Here is a 27,752-nt window from a genome sequence, read left to right on the forward strand (position 1 = left end):
TGCGGTTTTGGTGCTTCCATGTAGTTTGTGTTGGAGTCTGATGGTACGTGCCCACATGGAGTCTGAACAGCGTAGCCACACGTGAGCGCGCATATGCGAGTGCGCATGGGAAACCGATCTGGTATATTTATACGTGTAAAAAGTTACAAACAGTCCCTTTAATTCAAGGCAGAATGATAGGAGGATCTTCTCTCCGCCACGGGGCACTCCATGCACCGACTGTGACTGAATGTTGTGTTAATGACGTCCGTGCAACCAATCAGGTGATGACAGACAAGGATCATACCATCGAGTAGGGAGGGGCGGGGGTGCGGGGCCCAATGACGGTCTACAGGTACAGAGCAGGAGGGAGAGGAGGAGAGAAAGAGAGAGAGAAGTGCGGTGCGTGAACAGCAGACAAGATGAGTGACAGTCGGAAACGAAGCAGCATGTAAAATTATGATATTCTGGAAATTATAAGGTTTAGTATAATTATATTGAATAATTTAAGTGAGATATGTGCACACATACTAATCATAGGTCAAAACAGCTAAAACTAGTGTTAAAAATGAAGAGCCGTTTGGGAGCCGAAAGAGCCGGCTCTTCTTGGTGAGCTGAGCCAAATGATCTGGCTCACTAAAAAGTGCCGTAATTCCCATCACTACTGGAGATCCAGCGCCCAGTGTGTGACGTCCGCAAGCTGAGGGGGCGTGGCTCCAGAGGAGATGTGGGCCAATCACGTCTCGGTATTCAACAATTAGGGCGGGCTCTCGGTTTGGTGCGACCAATGAAAAGTTCTCGTGGTGGATTCCTTCTGACACTTCACTGCTCTGCTCTGCTGTGCATCCCTGCTGCTTGTCTGCTTGTTTTTGAATGGGTTTGACTTAAATTGTAATCGCAGTAGTACTGCTGGAATAGATAAAGTAGGTTTGGTCTCCTTATCAGGCAACATCTGCTTGTTATTATTGATGTAGATAAATCGTACAACCCTTCTTTTTCATCTTCAGCTTGTAGTTTACTTGCACTGAATATGTTTTTTTTTTCATGGTTTATTTAATAGGAACCAATACAATGTACATAGACAACTTAAAAACAGTTATCTGATGCCAGTATCATAGTGCTTATAGTGGATGCTAATTTGCAACACCTATCCCTAGAAGGGCTTTTTGTGAAAATAAGAGATTAAAACAGGAATGGGTACAGGAAAAATAAATAAATACAGTAAAGCACACATTTAAAAACATTACATGTAAAAACTACACATGAGTACAGGTTTGTCGCTGAATTAAACAGGATTTGGTTTCTCTCTTAAAGGTGGTAAAGTTTGCAGTAGTGATCAGGTAGCGAGTTCCAAGACTTCGCTCCTTTCACAGAAAAAGCTGTCTGAGCAAAAGATGTTCTGCAGAATTGAACTTTACAATTGCCACTTGAAGCTGCTCTGGTGGATCTGATACAGCTCTGTAGTCTCATGATGTATTTGCAGAAAGGAAGAGGAGCAAGTCCGTTCAAGTATTTAAACACAAGCTTTCATCATCATCATTCCTCTTCATCCCCTATGGGACATAAGGCTTCAATGAGCTCTCTCCATTGCATTGTGTCCTTGGCAGCATGTTGGGCCTCTCCCCATGACAGGTTCATCTTGTCCAGCTCCTGTGTCACAGTTCTGCGCCAGGTGGATTTGGGCCTCCCTGGTTTTCCCTTGCCTGGTGGTGTCCATCTTAAGGCGGCTCTCGGGATCCGGTCCTGCTCCATTCTCAGCACATGGCCTAACCATCTCAGACGTCTGTGTGTAATTTCCTTGATGATGCTCCGGCTACCGTTTTTTTTGTACAGTTGGTGGTTGGAGATTTTGTTTAGCCAAAAGATCTGGCATATTCGTCTGAGGCATCCATTGTGAAAAACTTCCACTCTCCTCATATCACTTTTGATCACTTGCCAACTCTCTGAGCCATATAGCAGAACAGACTTGACATTGCTGTTGTACAAAAGCATCTTAGTTTTAAGGCTGTATTGCTTGGACCTCCAGATGGAACGGAGTTGGGAGAAAGCACCCTGAGCCTTTCCCAGCCTTGTTTTAATGTCTTTCTGCACTGCACTATCTTTACTGATGAGGCTGCCCAGGTATGTGAACTCTACCACAAACTCAAGTGGTGCCCCATTTACAAGAATGGGTGCTGTAGGGGTTGAGTTTACACACATCACTAGAGTTTTGGAGATGTTGATGTTGAGTCCAACCTGTCTAGCAAAGTTGTTGACATAAGCTTTACATAATGAAAATTAATAAAGTTAGCAAAACTTAACATCTTGTATTTACTCAAAATGCGGCAATGATGATACCTTATTTGCTTTTTGTCCAAGATCTTCAGGGCCCTATTGTAAAGACACTCTATGGATTTTACTACAGACTGGTTGGCCTGGGACCAGGCAGCCAAACCATATGACAGATGTGATGTGTGTGTTGTACCAGTGGTGGAAGAAATATTCAGATTCAGACGCTATTTATAATATGTAGTGTTAAAAACCTACTACAGTATTAAAATGCTCTATTACACAGGTAAGAATAGAGAAGTATTAACAGCGAACATTACTTACATTATGCAGAAAGGTCTATTCCAGAAAGTCAAATTAATATTATAATGGATTGTTATTAATGATTCATTAGCATGTTATCATCAATTTAATGTTGTAGTAAAATAAAAAGTGGCGAAAGCTTAAAATCTATAGGCTACATTAAGTTAAATTATTGTTTTATTGATTATTTCTAAACATTCATTTGGACTCGATGAGGAACAGAGTAGATTTTGGTGGCCAGAGGTCAAAGGTCACGGTCAATGTAACCTCACACAACACATTTTTGGCCATAACTCAATAATTATGATAAATTTCATACAAATTTCTAAAAAGATAAAATAATGAAGTGATGACATTTTGTATAAACATGGATGTAAACTGCAAATTGACTACTTGGCGGAGGCAAACAACCGCGTAATGCTAGCCTTTTCGTTTGTTTGCTAAGGTGCTAAATACGGGCTGGGAGCATTTCTATTCCCTCTCAACGGCTCTCAACATTGCATCGGCGAGTCAGCGGCTCGCAGCTAATGGTGCTAACGGTGATAACTAGTGCAACTAAAAGTGCTGATATAGATAACAGTGTTTACCTGAGGGGGAACCGGAGGGTGGGTGCTACGTTCCCGTGACGACGCCGTTGGTTGGGATGGCGCTATCAGCTGTAACCGCTATATGAGAGAGAGCAACATCATTTTCTGCTCAGGTAGACATTACTCTATTATATCTAGATTCTCTGTATACTGAATTTAGCACCTTTACGTTTTGTGTATGTTATATACAAAATATATTAAGTTTCAAATCAATGGAAAAATGTTTAACTGCTAATGTGATAGTACTGGTAAGTTGTTCCAGTGTTTTTGGTCTTTTGGAGTGAAGAATTAAACAATTTGTAGGACAATTAATTGGAGATAATTCTTTTAAAAAGACACAACAACCAAAGGGGCTCTTTGACACCACTTGGTGCTACAATAAAAGATCTTACTGTCTAAATTATAATTTTTTTAAAAGTATTACAAGCATTAAATTCAAGAAGTTAAAAAATAACGTGAGCTTACACAATAACCTCACACCAACCTCTCACTTGCAACTTTCTTAAATTTGAGCAAACAGATCTGCGCTCATCAACAGTCATATGAAATAGCCTATAGTAGAGTGGATACAGATGCCTCTCAACAAAGGGGTGCACCACACCTATGCTTTAGTTTCAGCTCCTGAATAAGAAGTATGACGTATACTTGTACATGAGCGGATGCTACCTCACAGGTTCAAATGCATTACTTATTAGATTAAATTAGTTCAGGAAGCCTGTTCGAAACTAATCATCTAATCATCAAATTTTTTCTCATTACATCTCTTATTCTTAATAATTTATACTATGTTTGTTTTTTTGGCTGTGTCGTCCTGTCTCTTGTTGCCGGCCAGAAGTTTAAATTTCACCCTGATATCCAACTGGATGCCAGTTTGTGTTTAGGATATCGGCTGATTCGACTGAACATACTAAAGATTCAGTGGCTTCCTGTCAATCCACTCTCCTTTTTTACACTACAAACAGAGATCTGAACCTTTGTTCCTTCCAATTTTGTGAACAATCTCTTGATCAAAATATTTGATTTGTAAATGATATTATTCTATTAAAGAAAGAAACAAATTGTCTTTACAGCGAATGAGTTGGACTGGATCTATTAACTATCCTGTGTGTCACTCACCATTGGCTGAAACCTAATCTCGAAACACAAAGCCCACTGCGGTGTCTCTGTGGGTGTGTCAGCGTAGCAGCGTGACGAATGACTCAGCATTATAGGAGCCTGGTGTCTTAAAGAGACACTTGTTCGAGTGGTGTTGTAACAGCGAGCATTCACATGTTCAAAAGGGAAACTTACAGTCAGAAAAAGTCCCCTCTTAATGGTGGAGAAGCATAGTAGTATAGTGACCACCACCACTTTATCATACACACTATCTGACACATTTAATGAGTGAATTGTTACAACTATCTTCTTTACCGTTAACTACAAGGCTCAATATCTACAATGTGACCTTTAATCGGACCATGTATTCAGTCTAAATGATTGTGATTCAGATGTACAGCAGAACAATCAAGTTGTTAACCAAATGCTTTGTATCAGAGCCGGCGCCAGCCCTTTTGGTGCCCAAGGCGAAATTTTCATTTTCATTTTCATAAATAACTGTATTTATGAAAATAAAAATAAACAATTGGTCCCTGATATTGGTTGGCTTGAAATTGTTTAGTCAGTTTCACTACAATTTTCACTTTTTATTAACAAATAAGTGTGAGAAAGAGAGTTACATTTAATATTTTGTTGTTCAATACAGGTCATTTCGGTAGAATATGACAATAGAATATAAATCATTTTCTTTTACTCTTGTACGGCACTTTGAGGCGGACCTTTTGCTGGAGTCTGGTAGTTGCTTTCAGTCCAGAATGGCAGAAGTGTAGCTTTGCTGCTGGGCGCTGATGATGCAATGGAACATTTGACTCACTTCCTGGCTTATATGGCTTATGCTTTACACCGGCCCTGCTTTGTATTATAAGAACTGTGAACATGTTTACAATGAAAGTGCCAATCTGTAAGTGCAATAATATGTTGATTTATGAAAGATATATTACTGTGGACTTTGTAATGATTTAAGGTTATTAAGGCTACTAATACCACCTATTGGACACCGAACACGACGGTCTAGTGTGTCCCACATGCAGCATGCATCAAGTATTAACTCTTCTCTTCTTACTCTTCTCACACGGAGCACAACAAGTGCGTGAAACTGGAATCGTCCGTTGATGGCTATATGTTACATATTTGATCATAAAGTGGACCATTTTTCAGCAGTTATTGCAAAACTGAATACTGTGAGGAAGACATTCACAGCTGATGGCCCTCACATTGTGCAGTTTGAATTATCTCATTTGTCTGCACAACTATAACCATCAAATTGTCTACAGCACGTGTGCTGAGGTTATACTGTCATTAGTGACTGCATGCAGGTTATTACAGTTGCTTGATGTTCTCATGCTGCACTTAAACTCAAAACCCAACTACAAGTGGGGATTTTCAGCGACAGGTTGGTGTTTTTACATTATACTTTTAGAACCACCGATTTCAGATTCACTGCAAGAAAATACAGACACCGTTTGTTTAGTCCGATCTCCTCCTCATGAAATAAACAGCCACACAAGTATACCGTAAAATCTTTATTACTCAATTGCAATGTGACAACACTTATTTTGCATTCATCTGTGCAAACATTTCACTGTAGACCGTTTTCATATAAATAATTGGGCATGTGCTCTCGCTTACGATCCCCTCACAGCAGTGATATGACAGCTTCTGAAAATGAAGCCCAACGTAAATATATGCAACGGTATCCAACTTAAAAGTCAGATGATCCAACACAAGAAGAATTTCAGCAGGGCTTTAAGAGAGATCAAACCTCTCGACAAAAGAGAAGATGTGTTTTGGAGGGTTCCCCAACAGTGACAAGACATGTATTGCACTAGTATAGCTATTAAAAGGCTACTTGTCTTGTTGAGGCAGGACAATTTGCGAAAGACACACACACACAAAAAGACCATTCCAGCTGGGAAGTGCATCTCAACTGCATTACAAAGTGCTCCTTCCACACATTATAAATCGTATTGCATTTGAGTTTCCTGTAGAAATGGAGTGCTTGTACCATTTAACAACTTTAAAAACAAAAAAGAAAAGATGTGATCATAGACATACAAGGCATAAAAAAAGGCAAATGTCCAATATGTCCAACTTTGTGAAGGTCAAAGTATAGACTACATATTCATTTGGGTGTGGAAGATTTGCCAGCGAGCAAAGTACCGTTGAGTTCGTCTTTTTTTAGAAATAAAATAGAAGACATCAGGAGACAAGAAAAAGCAAGAACGTGGATTCTAAAAAAGACACGTCATTTTTAAACAAAATAATTTAAACACATATTTTCATGGCTCAGGTAAGCCTGAAGACTCACATAAGATCTTCCTCGTACGTCCACTTCTCACTACCATCTCTGTTTCAACTCGTAGAGGGGTTTTCAGGGTAGCAGACTGAACAAGCAGATGGCCTCAGAGGGAAAATGAGATGGGCTTTGGAAAGTCAGACATGCTTTCCAGAATTTACGCTCTGGAAAGTTTAGAGGTTGATAGGGAGCGTGGGTGAGCCAAGGCCCTCCTCCAACCACGGCACAGAGGAAGGGGTGCAGCGCTGCGCCGTGCGCCGATGGATGCGACGGAGTCGCAGCAAGTACAGCATAATAGACAGCAACACAATGAAGAAACATGCCAGGAATAAGTAGTGGTTGTTGACGAAGGAGAAGCTGTGCCGCCAGTGAGAGTGCACGCCTTTCAGACTTTCCTGCTGGATGTCCCTGGAAGAGGCAAAAAAAACAAAAACATACATATTAGACCTGCTTTCAACAAAGATATACTGTGTAAACAAAAATTCAGTTCAGGGTCCTGTTCATTGTACTTTAAGACCGAAGGAAGTTTGACTTGATGGAAAGATTCTTGGAAGCATGCTTTAAATTTATACTGCGCAGAATTTCTTGTCTGAACATGTAATTTGGCTCAAATGAATCACCATGATCATGAGATTGAAAGATACGGGTTTTACTGGGTAATCAGTTTAATTGTTTTTGTCTTTCAGTTTCATTTCTTGTCCATAATTATGTTACTAATTAGAGGCTTTGACAGAGTTTTGTTTCACAGTTAGGACATGTTTGAGACCAGTAACCTTCCTCGACTTTAGCTTACCTCCTGCTGCCGCCGTGTCTGTAAGCCTTGGTGCTATGCCCAGTACCAGGCAATCCTAAATACCGATCATTGTTTAAATTCTCCACTCAGGTTCACGATAAGAGTGTGCTGTTATCAAAGATTACTCTGAAAATTATCATTCCTCCACTTACACGGAAGAACAGATTGTGATCATTTTTTGCTGGCGAACATTACTTAAGGCTTGATCGGTAAAGTGACAAAGAACGGGGCGCGTATGTGTATCTTACCTCAAAGGCAGAAACCGTGTTCTGTAGAGAATAGCTCCAAGAGTCCACTGGACCTCCTTATCATAGACCAACAGGGCGGTCTTCAGGTTTTTATAATTGTCCGGGAAAGAGAAGCCTGAGTGCAATACTTCATACATCCATGCTGATTTAAAACACTGGTACCTGCGGGCATAAAACATAAAACCGTAAATAAACATAACTGATAAATTGAGCTTTAGAAGTGGTTTGATAATCCTGTGTGACTTACTTCAGCCTGTGAAGATCAGCATGTGAGGCGTACAGGCCAGAGTCAAAGTGTTCGCTCAGAGTGTTCCACTGGGTGGAGCAGTAATTCTGGAAATGTTAAACAACAACATCAGGAAAGTTTCTAGTGGTAAGACATCAATACATTAACCTCTGTTGCTCCCAAATAATTAGGGAATAAGAGGCATTGAGAATGTATCTTTCCATGTATTTACCTTGGCAGCCTGGGCATATTTGGAAGCGTTATAATCCCCGCCCATGCGCAGCACGTCCTCCGTGCAGTAGTAGAACTCAGAGAAGCCGTAGAACTGGCTGTTGCTGTAGTCGATGGCTGGCTGGTAGATGCCGCTGAGGGAGGTGAGGGTCTCATTGGTGCGGTTGAGGAACGGCTGGAGGATCTGTCTGCACTGGTCAAAGTCTCCTGTGCCTCGCAGGTGGAGCTTCTGCGGAGATGTGCCAATTTCATCCTGCAGGTCTGCGGGTAGACAAGGGTCCAGGAGGGGAGACTCTGCTGTCTCACCGTTATGCTGACCCAAGAGCCTGGAGAGATCAGGAATACAGTGTAAATACACACAGCACTGTGTACCGACGGGGACAGGAAACATTTATTTTAGTGTATCTCACTTGTTTCGAGTGGCAGTATTTCTGATGACGCTGTCCTCGTATCTTTGGCGCGCGGCATTTCCTCCAAAACCCAGGAAGGTGGACACATAAACACGATAAACATGCTCTGTGCGATGTGCGTCACACCCCAAGTTGAACTCGGCCAGTAAGTTCTTTGCAACTTCCTCCTAGGGAACAAAGAAACAAAATCAGCCTGGGAGTGATGACACCCACGATGACAGCAGTGCTCACATGCAACACGTCGATTGCTTATTGCAGCAGGTGACCTATGTTTGAGGCCACATTTAGACAAACTCAATGTTGTTATGTCTAGTTTAATGCATCTCAAAACATAGAGGAGCAGAAGCTGAAGCTATCTAGCAAGATGACGGGGAAAATTCAATTGAGCATGATCATGTGGTGTAAAGAAGAAAAACAATGAAAGAGAAGCGGCGTATGACAAACCTGCTAATGTAGATAAATAACTAACAACACAAACAAAAAATATTGACATGGACAACTTCCGTTGCATTTGACGGTCTCTATGTATATGACTCCTGCTATGGAGTCATGCAGCAGGCTTACAGTATGCCTTCAATAGGGATGAATGGAGAGCAGACCATCTCCATGGGACAAAAATGGTGCATACAGGGTTTAACCGGGGAATGACAGAGGTTGGAAGGAGGGAGAAGAACAAAGGGTGAGTGACAAAAACCAAAGACAGCACAAAAAACAGAATTGGTTGTGGATAATAACCTGCTGTGGAGAAGCAAAGCTTACAGTTTTGGGCACTTCGTATGCGATCTGTGTGGAGACGCCGCCCATGTCCAAGACACCTGCAGTCCTTTTCCTCTGCAGCGCCTCCTGCTGGTCGCTGCCTGGGACGTGCACCTCCACTACAGCTTCGCCATCTTGAAAAAGAGAGGTGACAGAGTTAGGCAGGGCGGGATTATCATGCCATTTCTGTGTTACTACATGTTTGTTTGTGTGGTAGACAAAACACTTTTTAAATGGCACACTGTTGAAATACTACTTGCTTGGGTCCTTACCATTGTGCACATGGTTAAACCTTCCAAGGACGAAGTTTATTCCAATCCATGCATAGACACCTACAACCAATGACGACAAATTGTAAAGTTAATATATAAACTTTTACCAGCATCTTCAATCTTAAATTAATTGCTAAACTATTTTGATAATTGATTAATCAGTGTGAGTGATTGTGAAATTCTCTGATTACAGCTTCTTAAATGTGAATATTTTCTGGTTTCTTTAATCCTCTATGACAGTAAACTAAATATCTTTGAGTTGTGGACAAAACAAGACATTTGAGGATGTCATCTTAGGCTTTGGGAAACTGTGATTTACATTTTATGACATTTTATAGATCAAACAACTAATCGATAAAATACTTAACAGATATATCCACAACGAAAATAACCGTTAGTTGCAGCCCTACTACCAATGCAAATGTGTTTCCCATGTTAATTTGTCGTGCATGATGTTTGTCAAGAAAATCTTCCAACGTTAATGAAGTGGTGAATCAACACTATGTCGCTGTATTAAGTATGTTATAATCAAATAAAGTCATGAATCTAAACTGCGATACGTGTTAGTAGAGCGTACTGATTTTCATTCCCATCTATTTTTATTATCCCTTTTATTTACCTTCCTGTTTTCCAGAAATCACTTCCACATGGGAATCGGAGAAGAGGAAGTTGAAGTGGACTGGGATGTCTGTTCGCAGATCCTCAAGAAGTGCTTCTTGTTGACTGAGATTTAACAAATCACAGAAACTTCATCACAAGATGTATGGCATATGAAACAAAAAATGCTTTTCGGTTTCAGTGGAAGTTGCTGTATTCAGTGGTGGAAAGTAACCAAGTACATTTACTCAAGTACTGTACAATTTTGAGGTACTTTACTTGAGTATTTCTATTTTCTGCTACTTTATACTTCTACTGCACTACATCTCAGAGGGGAATTTTGTACTTTTTACTCCGCTACATTTATTTGGCACCTTTAGTTACGATTGACTTTGTAGATTCAGAATACAAAATATTATCAACTAATAAATGATGATGGATAAATTTAATATTTATTGGTTCCTTGGTGAAATTAACAAGCTATCCAGTAGTATATAAATTAAAAAAACAGCCCCCCTTTACCAGCTGCAAACATTAAAGTAATGAACATCATCAATAATTATATTATAATGATGCAAAATATATTATTCTGCATAATGAGTACTTTTTGCACTTTAAGTATATTTTGGTGCTAACACATTTATACTTTTACTTAAATACAATTTTGAATGCAGGACTTTTACTTGTAACAGAGTAATTCTACACTGTGGTATACTTTGGCTACTTTTACTGAAGTAAAGGATCGGAGTACTTCTTCCACCACTGGTTATATTTACATCTGGGGTTTCCCAACTGTACCTTTCAGGAAGGATTCTCATTCCGGCGGTGCACAGGATGTACAAGGGGGTTTCTTGGTGCTTGTTTTTGGGAATGTGTTGGGCTGCGAAGCTCAGCAGTGGATAGATATAATCACTGGCTTTCTCAGGTGTTTTAGCCAATTCAGAGATACCTACAAGGAAAAGACCACAAATGTATTTTATAGTCGGCATGTAATGGTTTGTCATTGAGAGTCTTCAAGCAAACGGTGCTTGTTGGATTATGCTCATATCCTCTCCTTTAAATACTGCGTATCTTACCCGGTTTGATCTTCATGACCACTGGCTTGCGGTGTTGATCTCTCATTTGCTGAATGTCCAGCAGTTCATGGGGATTCCCGTTATGCCGGGGCCAACAGTACACAAACACCCTGGAGCCACTGCTGCCACAGTCCACCACCAGGCCGTAGTTCAGGTTGGGGTTGCTTGTATCTGTCGCATCCACATCTGTCACCCTTGCCAAGTGCCTTTTGGACAACAAATAATTGTTAAAGACAACGTCACCCGTGTTCATCATAACGTAAAACACCGAGCAGCTGTTTAGCAGTTTACCTGTGGAAGTGATTTTCCTCTCTGATCCAGCTGGCGTGTCCCTTCCCAGTGGCGAGCAGCAGGTAGAGCAGTCCGATGAGGCAGAGCACCAGGCCGATGAAGAGGAGCTGTCTGAGGGATGGTGTCAGGAGCCGAGGAAGGACCTGGGATGAGATGCTGAAATGCCACGGGGCTGGGAAAAGGCACGAAAAGCTGATCCTGTCAACAGATATAAGAGAGGATAGTCTGAGCAAAGTGTGAGCCTAATAATGTTACACATTATGAGAAAGTTCATGATTCAATCTACATTCCCACAAAGTGACAGCAAACCAACCTTCCCATGATGCAGATTGTCTTTGTTGGTGTGATTGAATTGTAAATCAAGAATCAGTCAGCTGAAGATGGGAGCTTTGGCTTGTTCCACGGCTCCATCCCGTTTCCCTCACTTGTCATCATGACCTTTTGGGGGGAAAAGATGTCATGATATGTTAACAGTTGAAGGGCAACATCTGATGTCTAGTATGAGAAATGGGCTAGAGGGAAGACCCCTAAAAGTGCTTTAGTCTTAGAGATACCCCTACTGGAGGTAGAACAAAGCACAACAATGTTTTTTTTATATTCTCTAAGGTCTCCTCCATATGAAATGGATTCTTGTATAAAAATATTTTACTGCAAAAGTGGTTAAATTGACAGATATTGTGACACACCCTATAAAATAAAGCCAAGCCTAAAGGGAGATGGGACACTAAAAACTCATGTAATTTCATAATGCATGCTCTGATTGATCCAAACTTTGGTGTGATAGTGCCCAGGGGCTTCCTCTATATGTGTAAAGAAACAGAATGTGAATATATTGATGCATTGAGGAAATACAGTACTACAAACACATACAAGTACAATAATATCAAATATGAAGGTCTATAATGAATGTATTCATTTACTTTAAGGTAGCTTTGGCTGGGATTGTCCCAGAAACACCAATCAGGGTTAGATGGAAAGGTATGACTGTGCTGAATCCAACAAGGTATGATATGTAACTGTAGCAGGTATGGTCAGTAATATATATTAAGAAATGTATGACGTGTTCCAAGCATGAAATGGGGCTAAATGGCATGTCTGCAGTCAATAGATACTTCAAAAGGCCTATCTAGCTGCGTGTTATTGGCTAAAACAGCTTAATTTAACATATTAATACTAATCGTCAGTGTCAACAGAGTACAGTTATGTGTTCGTGGTATTTTACTGATTTCATACTTACTAATAAATGTGTGAAAGTCCCCGCTTTTCTAGAGATACCGACATTTCTAGTGCAGCCAGATGCTCACCGCTGTGGTAATGCTAGCGAGTATGTGGCAGCAGGTCTCCGGTGAGTGACGTGGTATGTCCCCAGCCAAAGGTGCGTTTGATTTTAGTCTCCGCGTTGTCCGGATAACACGCAACACACTGAACAGAATGGGGAAACACCACACCGCCCAACATGCCTCTTTTTCTTCTTCATTTGATAGCAGGTTGCAACGAGGGATTGAAGCGCCCCCTATTGGATTGAATGTGAACCAGGAAAAACAACTTTTTTTATTTTTTTATTTTATTGAAAAAACTAAACTCAATACTTCTAACATACAAGGCACAATTGGACAGGAAAGATAACTTAAATTATAAAAAATAATATAATAACAAAAATAAAAGAGAGGGTAGAAAATAGTTAAAGGAACAAAAAAAGAAATACATAAATAAATATATAATACATGTGTAAATGGTAACTCATTCCATGATTTTATTTACTTTATTTATTATTATTATTTTACTTTCTTTTTTTTTATTGAAGATAATTAATTTACAAACATTAAGGCATTGTAATCTAAACTCAAAACGTCTCACATACAAGGTACAATTGGATAGGAAAGATAACTGAAATTATAAAAAATTATATAATAACAAAAATAAAAGAGGGTAGAAAATAAGTAAAGGAACAAAAAAAAGAAATGCATAAATAAATAATAATCCATAGTAGCTCTAGGGTTCATCATCATATATGTTCAGTTTTTCATAAACTCTGAGGAGAGACTATGCATGTTGTCCTTTCATTTGTCTTAAAGCACTGAGATGATTGTCCAAGGTCCCTTTTGAAAATGGAAAATAGGAGGTTTCATTTTCCTCCATTTGGATGAAAACATTTGCCAGCAGTATCAGATTGTTCAATATCAAGTCACTCTTAATGTCCTTCATGTTAATACCAAACACAATATTTTCTCTTGTGAGAGGAGCAAGTAGTTGGATTTTGGTTGACTTGATAAATAAGTCACCAGTCTGGTTTCTCTCAAATAACAGGATGAACTGCTGTAAACTGGATTCAAGACATTCTTCAGACTTTGTCCTTTCCTTCTTCCTCCCTCCGGTCCCTCTTAGTGTTTCTGTTTCCAAAAAACTTTGCTTTGCTCTGCCATGATGCATTTAAACTGGCTCCACTTTTTGAAGACTTATGGATGCTTCTTATTGCGAGCTTATTTATTATAAATAAATAAATACAAATTATATATATATATATATATATATATATATATATATATATATATAGTAGTGCTTGCTAGTAGTATACTATAATGTAAAAAACAACAACAAATATTTTTAAATTTTTTATTATAAATAATAAAAATTATATATATATATATAGTAGTGCTTGCTACTAGTATACTATAAGGTAAAAAAACAACAACAAATGATCAAATATTTTTTTATTATAAATAATAAAAATTATATATATATATAATTTGTATTTATTTATTTATAATAAATAAGCTCGCAATAAGAAGCATCCATCAGTCTTCAAAAAGCAGAGCCAGTTTAAATGCATCATGGCAGCAGAGTCAAGCAAAGTTTTTGGAAACAGCAACACTAAGAGGGACCAGAGGAAGACGGAAAGAACGAAGTCTGAAGAATGTCTTGAATCCAGACCGGACTAGTGACTTATTTATCAAGTTGTTTTTCCTGGTTCACATTCAAGCCAGTAGACTATATATATATATATATATATATATATATATATATATATAGTAGTGCTTGCTAGTAGTATACTATAATGTAAAAAAACAAACAAAAAAAAAATATTATTTATTTATTTATTTGCAATATTATTTTTTACATTATAGTATACTACTAGCAAGCACATCTGGCTGTAGATGTTTTGAATGCCATTGAATGTTTTTTTTCGACACCTTTTGATTCTGTAATTTGCGTGTAACTGTGCTGCTGCCTATCTTGGCCAGGACACTTTGGAAAAGATATTTTTTAATCTCAATGAGTTTTTACTCCTGGTTAAATAAAGGTTAAATAAAACAAATGATAATAAAAAATACTATCATGGAATAGTAATGCAGCTGTATAGTACGTAGTGTAGTAATGTGCAAACCATTTGTTGTCTTACATTCTGAATTATTATACTTACGTTGTAAACCTTGTTCAATATGCTTTGGCAATACTGTACTATACTAACCATGCCAATAATAAGCACAATTGAATTTGGATGCTTGCCTATGCAGTGTCATTCAGTCTGGTATGCTCCAACCTCAATCTTGGTATGACTTACATTTCTTTGATCCTCCTTCCTACTAGTCCTCTCTGAACAAATAACTAAAATACCATTTAGATAAGTAGTTCTGTCCAGCCCATATCAAATTTGAAATTAACATTGAAAACACAAAGAAATAGTCTTCAGATCTATTTATTAAAATTTCTTATGTGCTTTTTTATTCATAAAGTACTGAAAGCAAGGACTTAATACATACGTGTAGATACGGTTTGTAATTCATTCAAGGTACTATAGGAATAACATGCTTTGATTTGAGACAAGTATTAAGGACATATTGCAATCCGTCAGTGCAAAAACTGCCTGTAAAATCAATCTGTGTCTATAGTTACAAAAATAACAAAAGTTATAGAGTTGTAGTCATACAAGCTGAGATACTGCATTGTATTTTTATATGAATATTTTAAAGCATTAATCGTCCACCTTCATCAGTGCTGCTCCTGTATGGAAAGCTTTTCACTGGAGCCAGACAACTTGGACTCCGCTGGATGTCTCGCAGGCCAAACACTCGCAGCGACTGATTTGCAAGCAGTAACTCACATCTACATACTTGACTCTCTTGCTGCGTTGCATTATACTTTTCACTGTTGTCATCTCCACATCAGTCCGCGGCAGGACAATGCGTTGTACCCGTCCCAGTGGCATGGGAGGTGAGTCTGTGGACTCTGTAGAGAGATACAGATCTGAGTCCAATACGTTCTGTAAAACACAGTTCAAGGGGCAAGGCAGGGAGACCAGTGAGAGCTCCTCCAGTAAAGGAGAACCAGTCAGGAGATACTTGAGCACCCTCTTTAGGGACATCCAGGACATGACGGGCTTCCTTTGGCTGTGCTCGTAGGAGAAACTTCAAAGAAGAGAGACACAAAGAAGATGGATTACTTTAATAGGAAGTACTAGTAGTAATAGGTAGTTTTAACATCAAATTATGATTTCAAATAAACTAAATTTAAGTTAAGCTTAGAAATACAGATGTATTAGCAGATTAGTAGTAATTTTTCTTGTTTTTTTTGTTTGATTTGTTTTTATTTGGGCGTATTTTAAAGCATGACAATAGGGACTATTGAGTGCAGAAATTACTACACAGACTTTAGATGAAAAAGTGGCTCATATTTCTTATTTACAACCCATACTGTTTACTCTTGTGAACAGTATTGGCTCTCATTATTCTAATACTAACAATTCTACTTCCCTTTCCAACCTAAACAGCTAAACAATGTCTGTGGGGCTTGTTCAGTGGGGTAGATGCTTGACTCCAGATTGCTTCCATTTTCATTTTACTTAGATAGGTATAATAGATAAGATACTGTATGTATTGGGTCTCAATAGTTCCTAGTGTACCTCAATAGTAGCCTTACTTGAGTGTGAGGGAGCAGAGGTCAGGCAGCTGTGGAAGATCCCGATCGTCCCGCTGATCCTCCTCGTCTTCTTCTTCTTCCTGTGGGGTGGTGGGAGGCTCGGCAGAGATGAGCAGGTCTCTGAGTCTGGGACAGGCCCTGATGACCTCCAGCAGAGGGGTGTGAGTGCTGGTTTTCACCCCCTCCAGGGTGAGAGAGACCAAAGAGGAGCCTGCAACCTGCGAGGCAGGTAGGAGATCCACCAGAGGGCCTGGGTAGTGTACCGAGAGGCTCCGCAGCTGACCCGACCACGCCTGGAAGCCCGCGGCTAACACAGACCCGTGGCTTCTTCCTGTCGTGTTTTCACAATCACCGAGATTCACGGATACGGAGCAGACGCTTGGACATGCACGACTTAAACTGTCCAGAGAGTCACATGATAAGCCCTTGATGTCCTTCAGGCGCAGGATCAGGCGTTCATCACCTGACGTACCTCTTCCTCTCATTTTTTCCTCTGCTTGGTTCTGAGTGCAACTTGGCCCTTCATCTCTACTTGCATCATCCTCACCGTCACTGCCATACCCCTCCCACAATATCTCCTCCTCCTTTTCATCCTCCTCATCTTCTTCACCTGCTACCACTCCTTCTCTCTTTTTCCTCCAACCGTCCATGCCCTGGCTTTGCCTCCGCTCCCTCCACACTTCCCCCAGCCTGGGAACTCCCTCTCTGTCAGTGAACTCATCCGTCTGGCCAAACTGTTGGTGCTCGAGGAGACAGCAGGCCTGCGCGAGCCCCTCCATGGCCACTCTCTCCAGGCAGGGCAGAGAGAGGAGGAGGTAGGCTGCTGCCGCCACATGGTCTCCCTCTTGTTCCCCAAACCCAATATCCAGAGCCAGCAGACTGCTGAGGGGGAGAGGAGGCAGGGGAGAGGAGCAAGAAGAGGAAATACAAGATTGGGACGCAGAGGTGCAACGAGGTGACTGAGAGGGACAGTCAGAGGAGGGAAAGGAAGTCCCACCTCCAAGAGGAAGTAGTGCAGCAGGGGGAAGGGAGTGACAGCGAGATATGTCCAGATGGCGAAGCGAAAGACAGCGGCGGGCAATCGTCCTGATGACAAATCTGTCACAAGGTGTACCAGCCAGGGAGAGCGAGCGCAGGGCAGGAAGACAGCCGAGGGTTTCAATCAGGACCTTTGAGGGCAGCTGCTGGGCTCCGGATAGGTCCAGACTCCTCAGACCCTGAGACAGAAAGGAGGAAATACTGCATAAAGACATTAAGGAATTATAGGCCGGCCACAAGATATCAAAAGAGACAACTTTCACTATCCTGATCAAGTTCTTAAATTGTGTCTACCACTCCTGTTTACAGTGAGAGTGGGTGAGACGCCAGGCAAGAAACCACCAAGTTTTTTATTAGCAGTGATTTTTTTTATATATATAACCATCTGTCATGCAAATTATACCATAGAAAAGGTTTTTAAAATATATTCTTTTAAGCCCTGAAAATATTGTGTAAATACACATATGCTAAATGTTTAAATATGAAGGAGCACTTCTGCTTTTCATGAAATTTGCTGATGACGTAAAACAAAAGAGAAGAAGAATAGTTAGAGAGGGATTTTAAAGTTAAATACGATGTGGATTCACTCAACATCAGGGAAAATGTCCATAAAGAGGACCTATTATGCATTTGTGCTTTTTCCTTTTCCTTTAGTGTGTTATATGTTTTTCTGTGCATGTAAAAGCTCTGCAAAGTTACAGAGTCCCCCACAGAAACACTGCTCCTGAACTGCCTGAAACGCCTTGATTGAAGTCCCGCCTTTTCTTCCGTAACTTGGTGATGTCACCAGGTATCACATTTGCATAATACCTGCCTAGCGGCTAAACAAAGCTAGTTAGAGCGGAGCTGGAGCTGAGTCCGAAGAGTTTGGTTCGGTTGACCAATCAGAGCAGAATGGACTTTTCGGTAGGGCGGGGCAGGTGCTCAAACAGAGCGTTTCAGACAGAGGGTGAAAAGAGGTGCTGCAGCACAGCCGGTATGAGAAAAATACAGTGTTTTTTTAACATTAAAGCATGTAAACATGTTCTAGTAGAAACCTAAAATACAAGTATGAATGTGAAAATAAGCATAATAGGTCCTCTTTAATATTTTTGGAGGTGTATTTAGTTGGTTGCAACCTCACCACTAAATGCCACTAAATCCTACACACACACATATACACACACTGGACCTTTAAAATAACTGATTCGCCATCTTTGCAGCTGACTCCATCTGACCTGGCAACGTGCAGCAATGTGGGCACAGAGGGCGGAGGTGACCAGACCAGGACACCTTTCCAGAGACAGGCCACGGAGTTGTGGGACCAGCAGGAGGTGGAGGGCCGCCCGGGACATCTGCTTTCTGGTGCACAGCAGCCACATCAGCTCCTCGACCAGCTCGCCCGCTACATGGAGAGTAACAGATAGAAAGATAGACAGATGGGGAGATGTTGTCGCAGGATTAGAAGTGATCAATCACTTAATCTGTAGATTAAATGGAGTTGTAAAGAAATACATGAGAAAGTAGTTTATTCATTTATATCTCAGGAATTTGGCTGATACAGTGAACTGGTATAAAAGCCCTCACACACTCACGCAGTAAGCTGAAAGGCCCCATGATGTATCTGAATGAATAATGATCCAGGTAGTTGTCAGCGTAGTCCTTCACCCACACTTCCTTCATGTTGTCTACCAGGCTCAGCAGACACAACCGTGTCAACGACAGGACAGAGCCATTTTCATCCGTCTTCCCGCAGCTCCCCATCCACTCCATATTCCCCATCCTCTTCCTCCTCCTCCTCCTCCTCCTCCTCTCGGGCAGAGCATTGAACCCACCACCATGTTCACCCAAAGCCCGAAACAGAGGCATTGCCAGACAGGAAGCGGATGCTGAATCTGTGTGATGGAGGAGGTTTCTCCTTGCTGCTGGAGGGCTGAGGTGATCAAGAGGATAGAAAAGAGAGAAAAACATATTTTTGATACCAAAAATTATGTTTACTTTTTCAGATTTTCTTTTACAAAATGCTACTTTTCTTGCAAATTACTGAATTCCTCTAAATATAAAGTAAAACAAAAACACCTTTTGATTGAACAGGTTACAGTTGGTAGTCATATGCAATCAGTGCTGAGGGGTCAAAAAAAAAGAAATTTCATTATATTGATATAAATGGATTGTTATGTGGAAATAGATTTTTTCATTTTCATTCATTATTCCCAAGCCTTTAATGGTGCAAAATACAGTAGCCTATATCACACTATATCACATGGTTGAGATCATCTGTAATATATCTGAGCTTCATCAACCTTCACGTTAACCGTTTTTATTCCTATGTTGTTGAATTTAAGAAGAGACCTTGTGAGACACTAGACTAATCCGGTTTATATATCCAGCTGAGTGCAGAGATAGACCGACAGAGAGGGAGATAAGTTAGTTAATGTTAGTTAGAATGAAGTTATATATATATAGAGAGAGAGAGAGAGAGAGAGAGAGAGAGAGTAGGTCTATGAGTTATATTACATTAGTGTGTAATAAAACAGTGTTATATCCAATAAAGAAGTATAATTTCTATTGCAGACTTACCTGCCAAATCACTTGTTTTGTTGAGTACCTAAAGCAAAAGTAATTTGTAACAACCAACAACCCATGATTTACAGCGACACTTCCTGACTGCAGAGGTACATTACAGCCCTGAGTTCAGTCTCTCAGGCACAACTTCCTCTCTTTTTTTCGTACTTTATTTTGAAAGTTCAGTAAAGTAATTACATAAACATCTTCAGATTTTTCATTAAAAAAATTCAGCAAATATATTTTACATTATAAAAATAATGTAAAAATAATATAAATTATTCAACAAATAGAATGTAAGGAAAGGAAAAAAATAATTATATATACTGTATATACTGTATATATATATATACTGTATATATATGTATTATATATATATACAGTATATATATATGTATAAAATATATTCATACATATATATGTATAAAATATATTTATATGTATAAATATATATATGTATAAAATATATATATATATTTTTTAAATTATAATTATATAATAAAAATTTAAAAAATCGGGGTTTGTTAATCAATTTGAATAAATGTCTAAATAATCTTATAGTTTTTGCCAATTCAGAATATTTGAGTTTTAAGTTTTCAATCATAGTCAAGTATGTTTTAAAATCACTGTCTGTAAAAGTATAAAAGGAGGGTATTCTTTTAAGCCATATCATTTTATGGATATAATATTTTGCTAAGATATTAATCAAATTAATTATGTGAATTTCATCTTTAAATCGTTTTTGTTCTTCTGTTAATCAAACCAAAAAGATGAAAACAATCTACAAACACATGTTCAATAGTTTCCCCTTCACAAAAACTTACGATTACAACTCAAGTCAATCCCAGTTTTCTGATCACAAAGCATTTTCTAGCTGCATAAGCATGAATATTAGATCACTGAAGATAATCAGGTCAGGCTCTGTAGCATGAGTACATGAAAATAAAAAGTGACTTCTTAATCAGCAAAGGGCTGGTGCACGAATATGTTTTCATTCGCAAAAAATGGCTAACAGCAAGTGCAATTATAATAACTCCCTTATTTCCTGTTTTAAAGCCCAGTAATTACCCTCAAAGGGATAGCTTGGGTGTTTTGAAGTGGGGTTGTATGAGGTATTTATCCATAGCCAGTGTGTTACATACAGTAGATGACGGTCGGCACGCTCCCAAAACTATGCATTCAAACTATCCCTTTAAAGACTTAAAAAGACTGAATTTGAGCTCAGCTGACTACAGCCTAGGATGACTCTCACTGAACTTTATTATTATTAATATAATATGATTCATTTACTACTTATTTGTTTAAGCAACAAAGCAGAATTGAGAAGCAGTGCAGTGGCGTTTCCAGCTGATCCTTCTTGTGCTGCACCATATTGTATCTCTCAGATGTATTTCGGTAGTTAACATCCTCTTCAAGCGTGGGATTTGGGCCTTGAGACGAGCGACCAAAGTGTTTATTATGCTGTTGGCTCTGTGAATGGTACCACCTTCCTCCCGGCCACAAACACCTCTACTATGTTACGATCATCACCTGTCAAACAGGAAGTAACAGAGATAAACATAAAGTAAATGGTGATTGGCACATTAGAGTCTGAAAAGACAAATAAACAGAAATTGACACTCACCCAAATTCAAGAATTTTTCCAAAATAATCTGAAAATTGAAGTAATGATAAATTAGCGTCACACTGAAATGAAATTGTCTGCTTTCATTCATTTGTGTGTAAATGTATAAATGAAGCCCCGCTGCCAACCTTTGGTTCCTCACACTGGATCAGGTCGATGGGTCCATCAGGAGCAGCTACATTCACCCTCAAGGCGTCAAAGTCTTTGCCCACTTCAAAATTCCCTGTCCGGTCATCCAGGGACAAGGCTACAGACAAGACACATCATAAAAGAAGCTGTTGTATTCAGTTATCGTCAAAAGTATCTCGTTCCCATGGCTACTTGTGTGTTGAATCAGGCATTTCTGCTGCTGAGTGGGCAAAGGCACTAGCAAGACTGTTGGTGGAGACTAAGACTAACAGAGAGACAGAACACTTTTTAACTGTAACTTCTACACACTCTGCTGGTTTTGGGTCTTACCCTGGCTGCCTCCCAGTGTGGCCAGTCTGAACACCTCCTCGAAGGTGAGCGTGTCGTGTTCTGGGTCCTGGATGGTCAGGACTTTAGATGTGTCCAGAGTTCTCCTCACAGCATCCAGCATTGAAGCCGAGTAGCCCCCCGCCACGTCTGACACCACAAACACAGATTGCGGATATGAAAAAGCATCACATTTTCAGATTTCTGCTGCTTCGTGGCCTGAAATTCAGGTCTTCAGATGTTTTCAGTTGGACATTTAAAAATAGCAAAATCCAAACAAAGTGATCAGCTAGTGGTCAGCTGACCTGCATGCCAAGTCTCTCTGCTGACTGCCCTCTTTAAAACAATAAAATGCTGTAAAACCATAACAATGTCCTCCTAGCACGTATCTCACTGCCTGCCTTCTGATCCCATAAACGCTATATCATAAAACATAATTTTAGTGTGTCTTGAGAGTGTAATGGACTTTGTCAAAAGCGGTAAGGCAATACTTAGAAGTGAAAATGTGCACACAGTCGCTCTGCTCCTACCTGTTCCCAGACCCAACTTCACTTTGTGGTTCAGGACGTTGCGGACATTCAACATTCCACTGCACAACCTGAGCACATATATATATATAGAGAGAGCGAGATTATAAAGTTTCATCTGTTGCATATCTTTTGCTTTCTGGTATTTACAATGCTGTGTTATGCTGTATTGCCATTTCATTGTTAAATCGGTGTCTTCATGGCATTTGGTCACCTTTCGTCTTGAGAAACTATCAGTGACTTACGAAATGTTTGAATTGGGACAGTGAGACAAAGAGGCTCCTGTCTCTCTGAACAGAGCCAGCTCTTCATCACTGAGGTGGCAGCCATGAGCCATCACTGTCTGTGAATCATCATCATCATGTTAAGCATTTTTATCAGCATTTATATTTTTTCTACTAAATGTCTGCACGCGTGTGTCTTCACCTTGTCAGTGAGCAGGTTGTATTTGTGATACACGTCCGTGAAAGACTCTGATTCAGGAAACTGATCCTTTACAAGTTGAAAATCCTCGACAATTTCACTGATGTGACTCTGGAAATAATTAACACATATATGTTAGACATTAAACTGTTGCGTTATCTTTAATAAAAGCTGTAGCATTCAGATAGAGCCTGAGGTGTGGCAGCGCAATCACATGATAACAAAACGCCAAATGTTATTCAGCAATACTTCTTTTTTTATTCTTCCCTGTCAGCATTTTGCCTTTGATAATTGCACTTTATTTCATTGTTCAAAAACCCCACGGGTCCAACACTAAATGGTCTCTATGGCAACAGTCCCCTGTGGACATTGCCTGGTTTGGTTGCCACAGTGAGCTCACCTGAATGTGCAGGTTGTTATTCTTAGCCATTGCGCCCAGCTGTCCCAGCAAGGCTGCTGAGCAGAATCGAGCAAAGCGGGGAGTCACCACTGGCCTCACCAGAGGGTACTACCAAATACACAACAAGACAGAGGATTTAAAATCTTTTTCTTTTTTTTTTAAATGCAGGCCTACCTTGATTTTTTTTTTTTTTTTTGTTTATTGTATTATTGAATCTTACCTTTTTGTTCAAGAGCTCAGCAATGAACCTTGAGGGAACAAAACAATGATTGTAACTCATTTGGCGCAGCCACATCTGCAAATTTGAAATTGCCCCAAACTTTTACAACAACTTCTAAACAAGCACGATATTGGGGTTGTAAATGTCCCTGTAAAAAATGGATGTTGATAGTTTCATCAATAAAAACTGGGTTTATGAGACAAATAAAACTTCAGAATAAGACGCACATTCTCTGTGATGTGCATGTGTGTATTTCAAAGATAGTACCTGTGGGAAGTATCAAATAGTAAAAGGGAATTAGATCAGCTCTACATTGTGAAACTAAAGCCTACACATAAAGTCCCTCCTACTGTATTAAACAGTTGTTACCCACCGACATGTTTCCTCTTGACACTCCTGACTGGTCTCTTTGTAATGTTTCACAGAATTGTTCCTGTCCATACACACCTTGCCAACCAAGGCACGCTGTCCAAAGTCATCTGCAAGGAAAACAGTGATGATTTACCATGTCTCTCTCTTTAAGCTCCACGCCACTATGAATATAACCTGGCTGTGTTCACAGACTTACATTACTGGTATTTTCCTCTGAGTGTGTTTGTGTGTAGGGACCTCTTACTTGCAATCTGGCCCAACAGGAGAGAGGAGTCTGTATGTATGGTAGCAAAGTAACATGCAGTGGTTGTTCCGTTTCTCAGGGTCCTTTTCTGTAAAACAAAGGGGATCATATTACAGGATTAAGACGACATTTAAACACTTTCTCTCTTTTCTATACGTTGTTAAGCCATTGAACTGTTCACACCTTCTCAAATCATAGCCTGTGTGACAATAGCGAGAACCTCACTGAATTTTCCACTTTTGCAAATTGGCAAATTGTGATGCCATCGACAAAATCACAAACATATCAAGCCTGTAACACTTGCAGTGTGCCGCAGAGCTCAGTTTTGGCTCCCTGTGACTGATGCACAGCAAGTGTACAAGTGGAGAGAGGAGGTTAAACGTGCCTCAACCGCATCACAAGGAATAGTCCTCTCTGGTGCACACAGGCTATTTACTATTGTTTTCAATAGAAGATCATATCATTTTCTATGGTAGGGATATTATTATGTTTTATATCCCCTTATTTATGTATTTTTGTATCTATTGATAATCTGATTGTAGCCCACTCTCCCTCTCTAGACGGAAGCTCTTCATTAGGGAGTGGTATTTAAGATCTTTATGATATTTGGATGTTGGATGTATTTATCTTTATCGTTATTTATCACTACTATCATTCTTACTAAATTATTTTTGATATATGTACATGGATGTTGTCACTGAAACTGCTATTTGTATATTTACTTCTACTTCTCTCCTTCTATTATTATATGATATATGATTTGTTTTAACCTGCCTACATGCAGCTTATTGTTCCCTCCCCATTTTTCCAGCCTATGTTGAATCAGTTCCCAACTAGGGGAGGTTATTTAAGAGGATGTGAGTCTCAGATCTGTTTGACTCTGATAAAGACGCAGTTGGGGTCGAAACGTTAGTCTTTAATAAAGTTTACCACCTTAAATCTGTGTGCTCCAGTGTGCTTTGGACCTGCTCTCTGAAGTTTCTTCATGTAGCAAGTGTACAACTTTTAATGGTCACTTATTTCATGATGCCAGAAAACTCACCACTACTTGAGAGTAGACCCTGTGGGCAAACTGCAGGTCCTCGAAGCGTGACTCCACAGGAAAGGTGTAGGTATTGAGCCACTGCAGTAAGGGCATATCCAGGGCCGTGCCAGCGTAGCTGTACTGGGCTGCATGGATGTGGGTGTCCACCAGTCCTGGCATGAAGAACTCACTGCAGTGCAGCGAGCCATGGAGATGGTTCAAACATACAGTATTGTTTTTATGGCATATGCAAGAACTGATTTAATATCCATATATGATGTCTCTATCTTCAGTAATTCATTTATGTATTCTACTTACTTTCAAGAAATTTTACACTTTTTGTCTGTATTTCAAAATGACAGAAAAAAAATTACATGTCTCATTTGTGATTTATATGTAAATGGTCTTAGATTTACAGTATTTTTTGTAATCACAATCGTAATTATCTGTATTTAAGCTTTTTTTGATAATTTTTAAAGATAATTATTCTGTTTTTTAGAGGTTTATGACTCTATTTTAGCAATTAATTTATGTTAGAAGAAAAGGATTTCATGGAATTCTAAAAATATTTCTTGTAAAAATACAGATTTTTTTTGCAAAACTTCTGAGAGTTAATGTAAATTTGGGCTTTTGCAACGTAAAATGACGTTTCATTTGTGATTTATATGGAAATGGTCTTAGATTTACATTATTCTAACAATAAATATATGTTAAAAGTAAAATATTTATTGTAAAATTACAGTAATAAAGGCTAATTATATAAAGATAATTACTGTTTTTTTTTTTACAGTTTATTTATGTTAACTTCTTTTTTTTAACAGACATTTTCTGGCGCCCCTGCTGCCGGAAAATTTTCGTTATTTTACACTTTTTTTTTTTTTACAGTGTACTTACTGTTGTGCCAGTTGAGTGACTTCAGAAGGGCTGAATCCAAAGGTCTGAGACAGTCTGTCCAGCTCCGTGCCTTTCCCAATGAAAGCAATCTGATGGTAGATTGCAGAATACAATACCAAATATATTTACCATTTAGTTTATATATTTACCAACAACTTCTGTAACATCTGTGTGAGGTTGTGTAAATAACACCCTTTTTGTGTGCATATCTTTGATGGGGTTCTATTGATCCACCTCATTAATAACCAGTGTTTGTGATTTCCACAATGTCCACATAATGTATTTCCTTATTGATAATAACAGTGTGGAGGATTGCAAGCATGTTTAAGGATGTCATATTCATTTTAATCCCACTTGTTGTATTTGTAGAGGGTACTCCAGACTGTTATAAAGGCCAAATTTGGAAAGTTGCTCAGCATCAGCTCACTGTAGAAGACAATTAAAGTTAATGAAGGCTATTGTGTGACAGATTTACGCATTGTTCGTTTGGAAAACTCAGATGTCTTTTAACCAAACTGTGACACATTTGCGCAAGGTTTAGGAGTAGGATATGAGTTATACTTTATCGATTTATAGATAACAGCCAAAAGCATCATGTGTTTTAAAGGGACTGTTTGTAACTTTTTACACGTATAAATCTACCGGGTCGGGATCCCATGCGCGCTCGCTCGCATATGCGCGCTTGCGTGTGGCTACGCTGTTCAGACCGCTCCTCTGCTTGCCTTCACTCACACACCGCGCGCGTTCTCGCTGTCTCGCTCCACCTCTAGACGTGCATGCACGCTCACTCCACACTGCAGAAGAGTTAGTAGCTCTGAGAATATCTAGTGAATGTACAGTGGACGTTTGTGCAGAAATAAATGCTGCAGCTCCTCCAGACCAACAGAGGTTTCCGTGTCTTGTGAAGTGACGGGGCTCTTCCGCGAGAAACGTTACCGTCTCGACCGGGAGCCGGTGTCTCACTGCGGGCGCAGTCGGGAGACAAGAACGTCTCTTTTCCTTCAAAAAAGCCATCACTAGGATCAGCAGTGATTCATGGAGAGACCTCCGTCTGGTCAGCTAACATTACTGCCAAGCAGGTGAAATATAGAGTGATATTGTGGTTTTAGCTGACGTGTGTCGCCTCACTGTTTTGAGCGATGCTCGTTCATGTCTATGTAGAGCGAGCACAAGCGCGAGCTGGACGCTGACTTTCATTGACTTAACGGCCACAGGTGTCGCTGTTAACAAGCATTTCTGAAAGTTACAAATAGTCCCCTTAAAGCTTCTAAATCAGACCAAAAGATAGATATTTTAGAGCCTGACAAACCTTTCCATCCGTATCCACCCCCAGCAGCTTATCTTCCAGGATCTTCAGAGCTGTTTGCTGGGTCGAGTGGATAAATGTTCCCCTGTAGACGTCAGCAATTTCGGTGGTGGGTCTATTAGAGTTTGTCATCCTTTCAATAGGTCTGTCAGAGTCAAAGCAGTGAGATACCTCCAGCAGCAACAGCACACCGGGGTTTTGATTCAGTCATTATCATTTCATATGAATTATCAGTATAATCAGTAATTGTTAAACTCACACCTAATTAACAATATTCATAATGTCACCTGCAGCGTATAGCAGAGTCAAATCCTGCTGACACTCACAAGCCCTAA

At 39.7% G+C, this 27,752-nt stretch overlaps 3 protein-coding genes across 6 annotated transcripts; all 3 read right to left on the bottom strand.

Annotated features, from left to right (window-relative positions):
- Positions 1-5,742: 5,742 nt before the first annotated feature.
- entpd4 (ectonucleoside triphosphate diphosphohydrolase 4) lies at positions 5,743-12,855 on the bottom strand. 2 transcript variants are annotated; one of them, XM_074638482.1, is made up of 13 exons: positions 12,666-12,855; positions 11,742-11,866; positions 11,429-11,626; positions 11,138-11,343; positions 10,860-11,010; positions 10,084-10,187; positions 9,465-9,524; positions 9,196-9,326; positions 8,437-8,603; positions 8,028-8,352; positions 7,817-7,902; positions 7,570-7,731; positions 5,743-6,936 (listed from the first exon to the last, which is right to left on the bottom strand). In XM_074638482.1, exons 2-13 carry the CDS (start codon positions 11,747-11,749, stop codon positions 6,702-6,704), a joined length of 1,833 nt encoding a protein of 610 aa, XP_074494583.1. In that variant the 5' UTR covers positions 11,750-11,866; positions 12,666-12,855; the 3' UTR covers positions 5,743-6,701. The 2 variants fall into 2 exon arrangements, with proteins under 2 accessions (XP_074494583.1, XP_074494582.1); XM_074638481.1 differs by having other exon boundaries at positions 9,172-9,326.
- Positions 12,856-15,141: 2,286 nt separating this feature from the next.
- LOC141769427 (uncharacterized) lies at positions 15,142-20,147 on the bottom strand. 2 transcript variants are annotated; one of them, XM_074638484.1, is made up of 6 exons: positions 19,943-20,147; positions 19,442-19,486; positions 18,958-19,295; positions 18,601-18,767; positions 16,346-17,562; positions 15,142-15,834 (listed from the first exon to the last, which is right to left on the bottom strand). In XM_074638484.1, exons 3-6 carry the CDS (start codon positions 19,229-19,231, stop codon positions 15,447-15,449), a joined length of 2,046 nt encoding a protein of 681 aa, XP_074494585.1. In that variant the 5' UTR covers positions 19,232-19,295; positions 19,442-19,486; positions 19,943-20,147; the 3' UTR covers positions 15,142-15,446. The 2 variants fall into 2 exon arrangements, with proteins under 2 accessions (XP_074494585.1, XP_074494584.1); XM_074638483.1 differs by lacking the exon at positions 19,442-19,486 and having other exon boundaries at positions 19,943-20,146.
- A 702-nt stretch (positions 20,148-20,849) lies between these two features.
- On the bottom strand, positions 20,850-27,556 carry LOC141769428 (guanine deaminase-like). 2 transcript variants are annotated; one of them, XM_074638485.1, is made up of 14 exons: positions 27,421-27,555; positions 26,112-26,200; positions 25,236-25,407; positions 24,194-24,281; positions 23,951-24,056; positions 23,578-23,605; positions 23,358-23,465; positions 22,961-23,068; positions 22,780-22,877; positions 22,538-22,605; positions 22,011-22,157; positions 21,680-21,798; positions 21,552-21,579; positions 20,850-21,457 (listed from the first exon to the last, which is right to left on the bottom strand). In XM_074638485.1, exons 1-14 carry the CDS (start codon positions 27,547-27,549, stop codon positions 21,384-21,386), a joined length of 1,362 nt encoding a protein of 453 aa, XP_074494586.1. In that variant the 5' UTR covers positions 27,550-27,555; the 3' UTR covers positions 20,850-21,383. The 2 variants fall into 2 exon arrangements, with proteins under 2 accessions (XP_074494586.1, XP_074494587.1); XM_074638486.1 differs by lacking the exon at positions 26,112-26,200 and having other exon boundaries at positions 27,421-27,556.
- Between the last annotated feature and the right edge of the window lie 196 nt (positions 27,557-27,752).

This window comes from Sebastes fasciatus, chromosome 6 (genome assembly GCF_043250625.1).
Source record: "Sebastes fasciatus isolate fSebFas1 chromosome 6, fSebFas1.pri, whole genome shotgun sequence".
Classification (NCBI taxonomy): Eukaryota; Metazoa; Chordata; class Actinopteri; order Perciformes; family Sebastidae; genus Sebastes; species Sebastes fasciatus.

What these genes read in the sequence shown, in the direction of transcription:
- entpd4 (XM_074638481.1), bottom strand. An exon ending in GTTTAACCATGTGCACAATG is followed by an intron (nt 9,327 to 9,464) that starts GTAAGGACCCAA and finishes CTCTTTTTCAAG; the next exon opens with ATGGCGAAGCTGTAGTGGAG. An exon ending in AATACTGCCACTCGAAACAA is followed by an intron (nt 8,353 to 8,436) that starts GTGAGATACACT and finishes TGATCTCTCCAG; the next exon opens with GCTCTTGGGTCAGCATAACG.
- LOC141769428 (XM_074638485.1), bottom strand. Translation starts at nt 27,549, where the DNA reads ATGACAAACTCTAATAGACCCACCACCGAAATTGCTGACGTCTACAGG. An exon ending in CCTGTTGGGCCAGATTGCAA is followed by an intron (nt 24,057 to 24,193) that starts GTAAGAGGTCCC and finishes TTTTCCTTGCAG; the next exon opens with ATGACTTTGGACAGCGTGCC. An exon ending in GGAAAAATTCTTGAATTTGG is followed by an intron (nt 21,458 to 21,551) that starts GTGAGTGTCAAT and finishes CCTGTTTGACAG; the next exon opens with GTGATGATCGTAACATAGTA.
- LOC141769427 (XM_074638484.1), bottom strand. Translation starts at nt 19,231, where the DNA reads ATGCCTCTGTTTCGGGCTTTGGGTGAACATGGTGGTGGGTTCAATGCT. An exon ending in GGGGCCTTTCAGCTTACTGC is followed by an intron (nt 18,768 to 18,957) that starts GTGAGTGTGTGA and finishes CTCTCCATGTAG; the next exon opens with CGGGCGAGCTGGTCGAGGAG. An exon ending in CTCTGCTCCCTCACACTCAA is followed by an intron (nt 15,835 to 16,345) that starts GTAAGGCTACTA and finishes TCTTCTTTGAAG; the next exon opens with TTTCTCCTACGAGCACAGCC.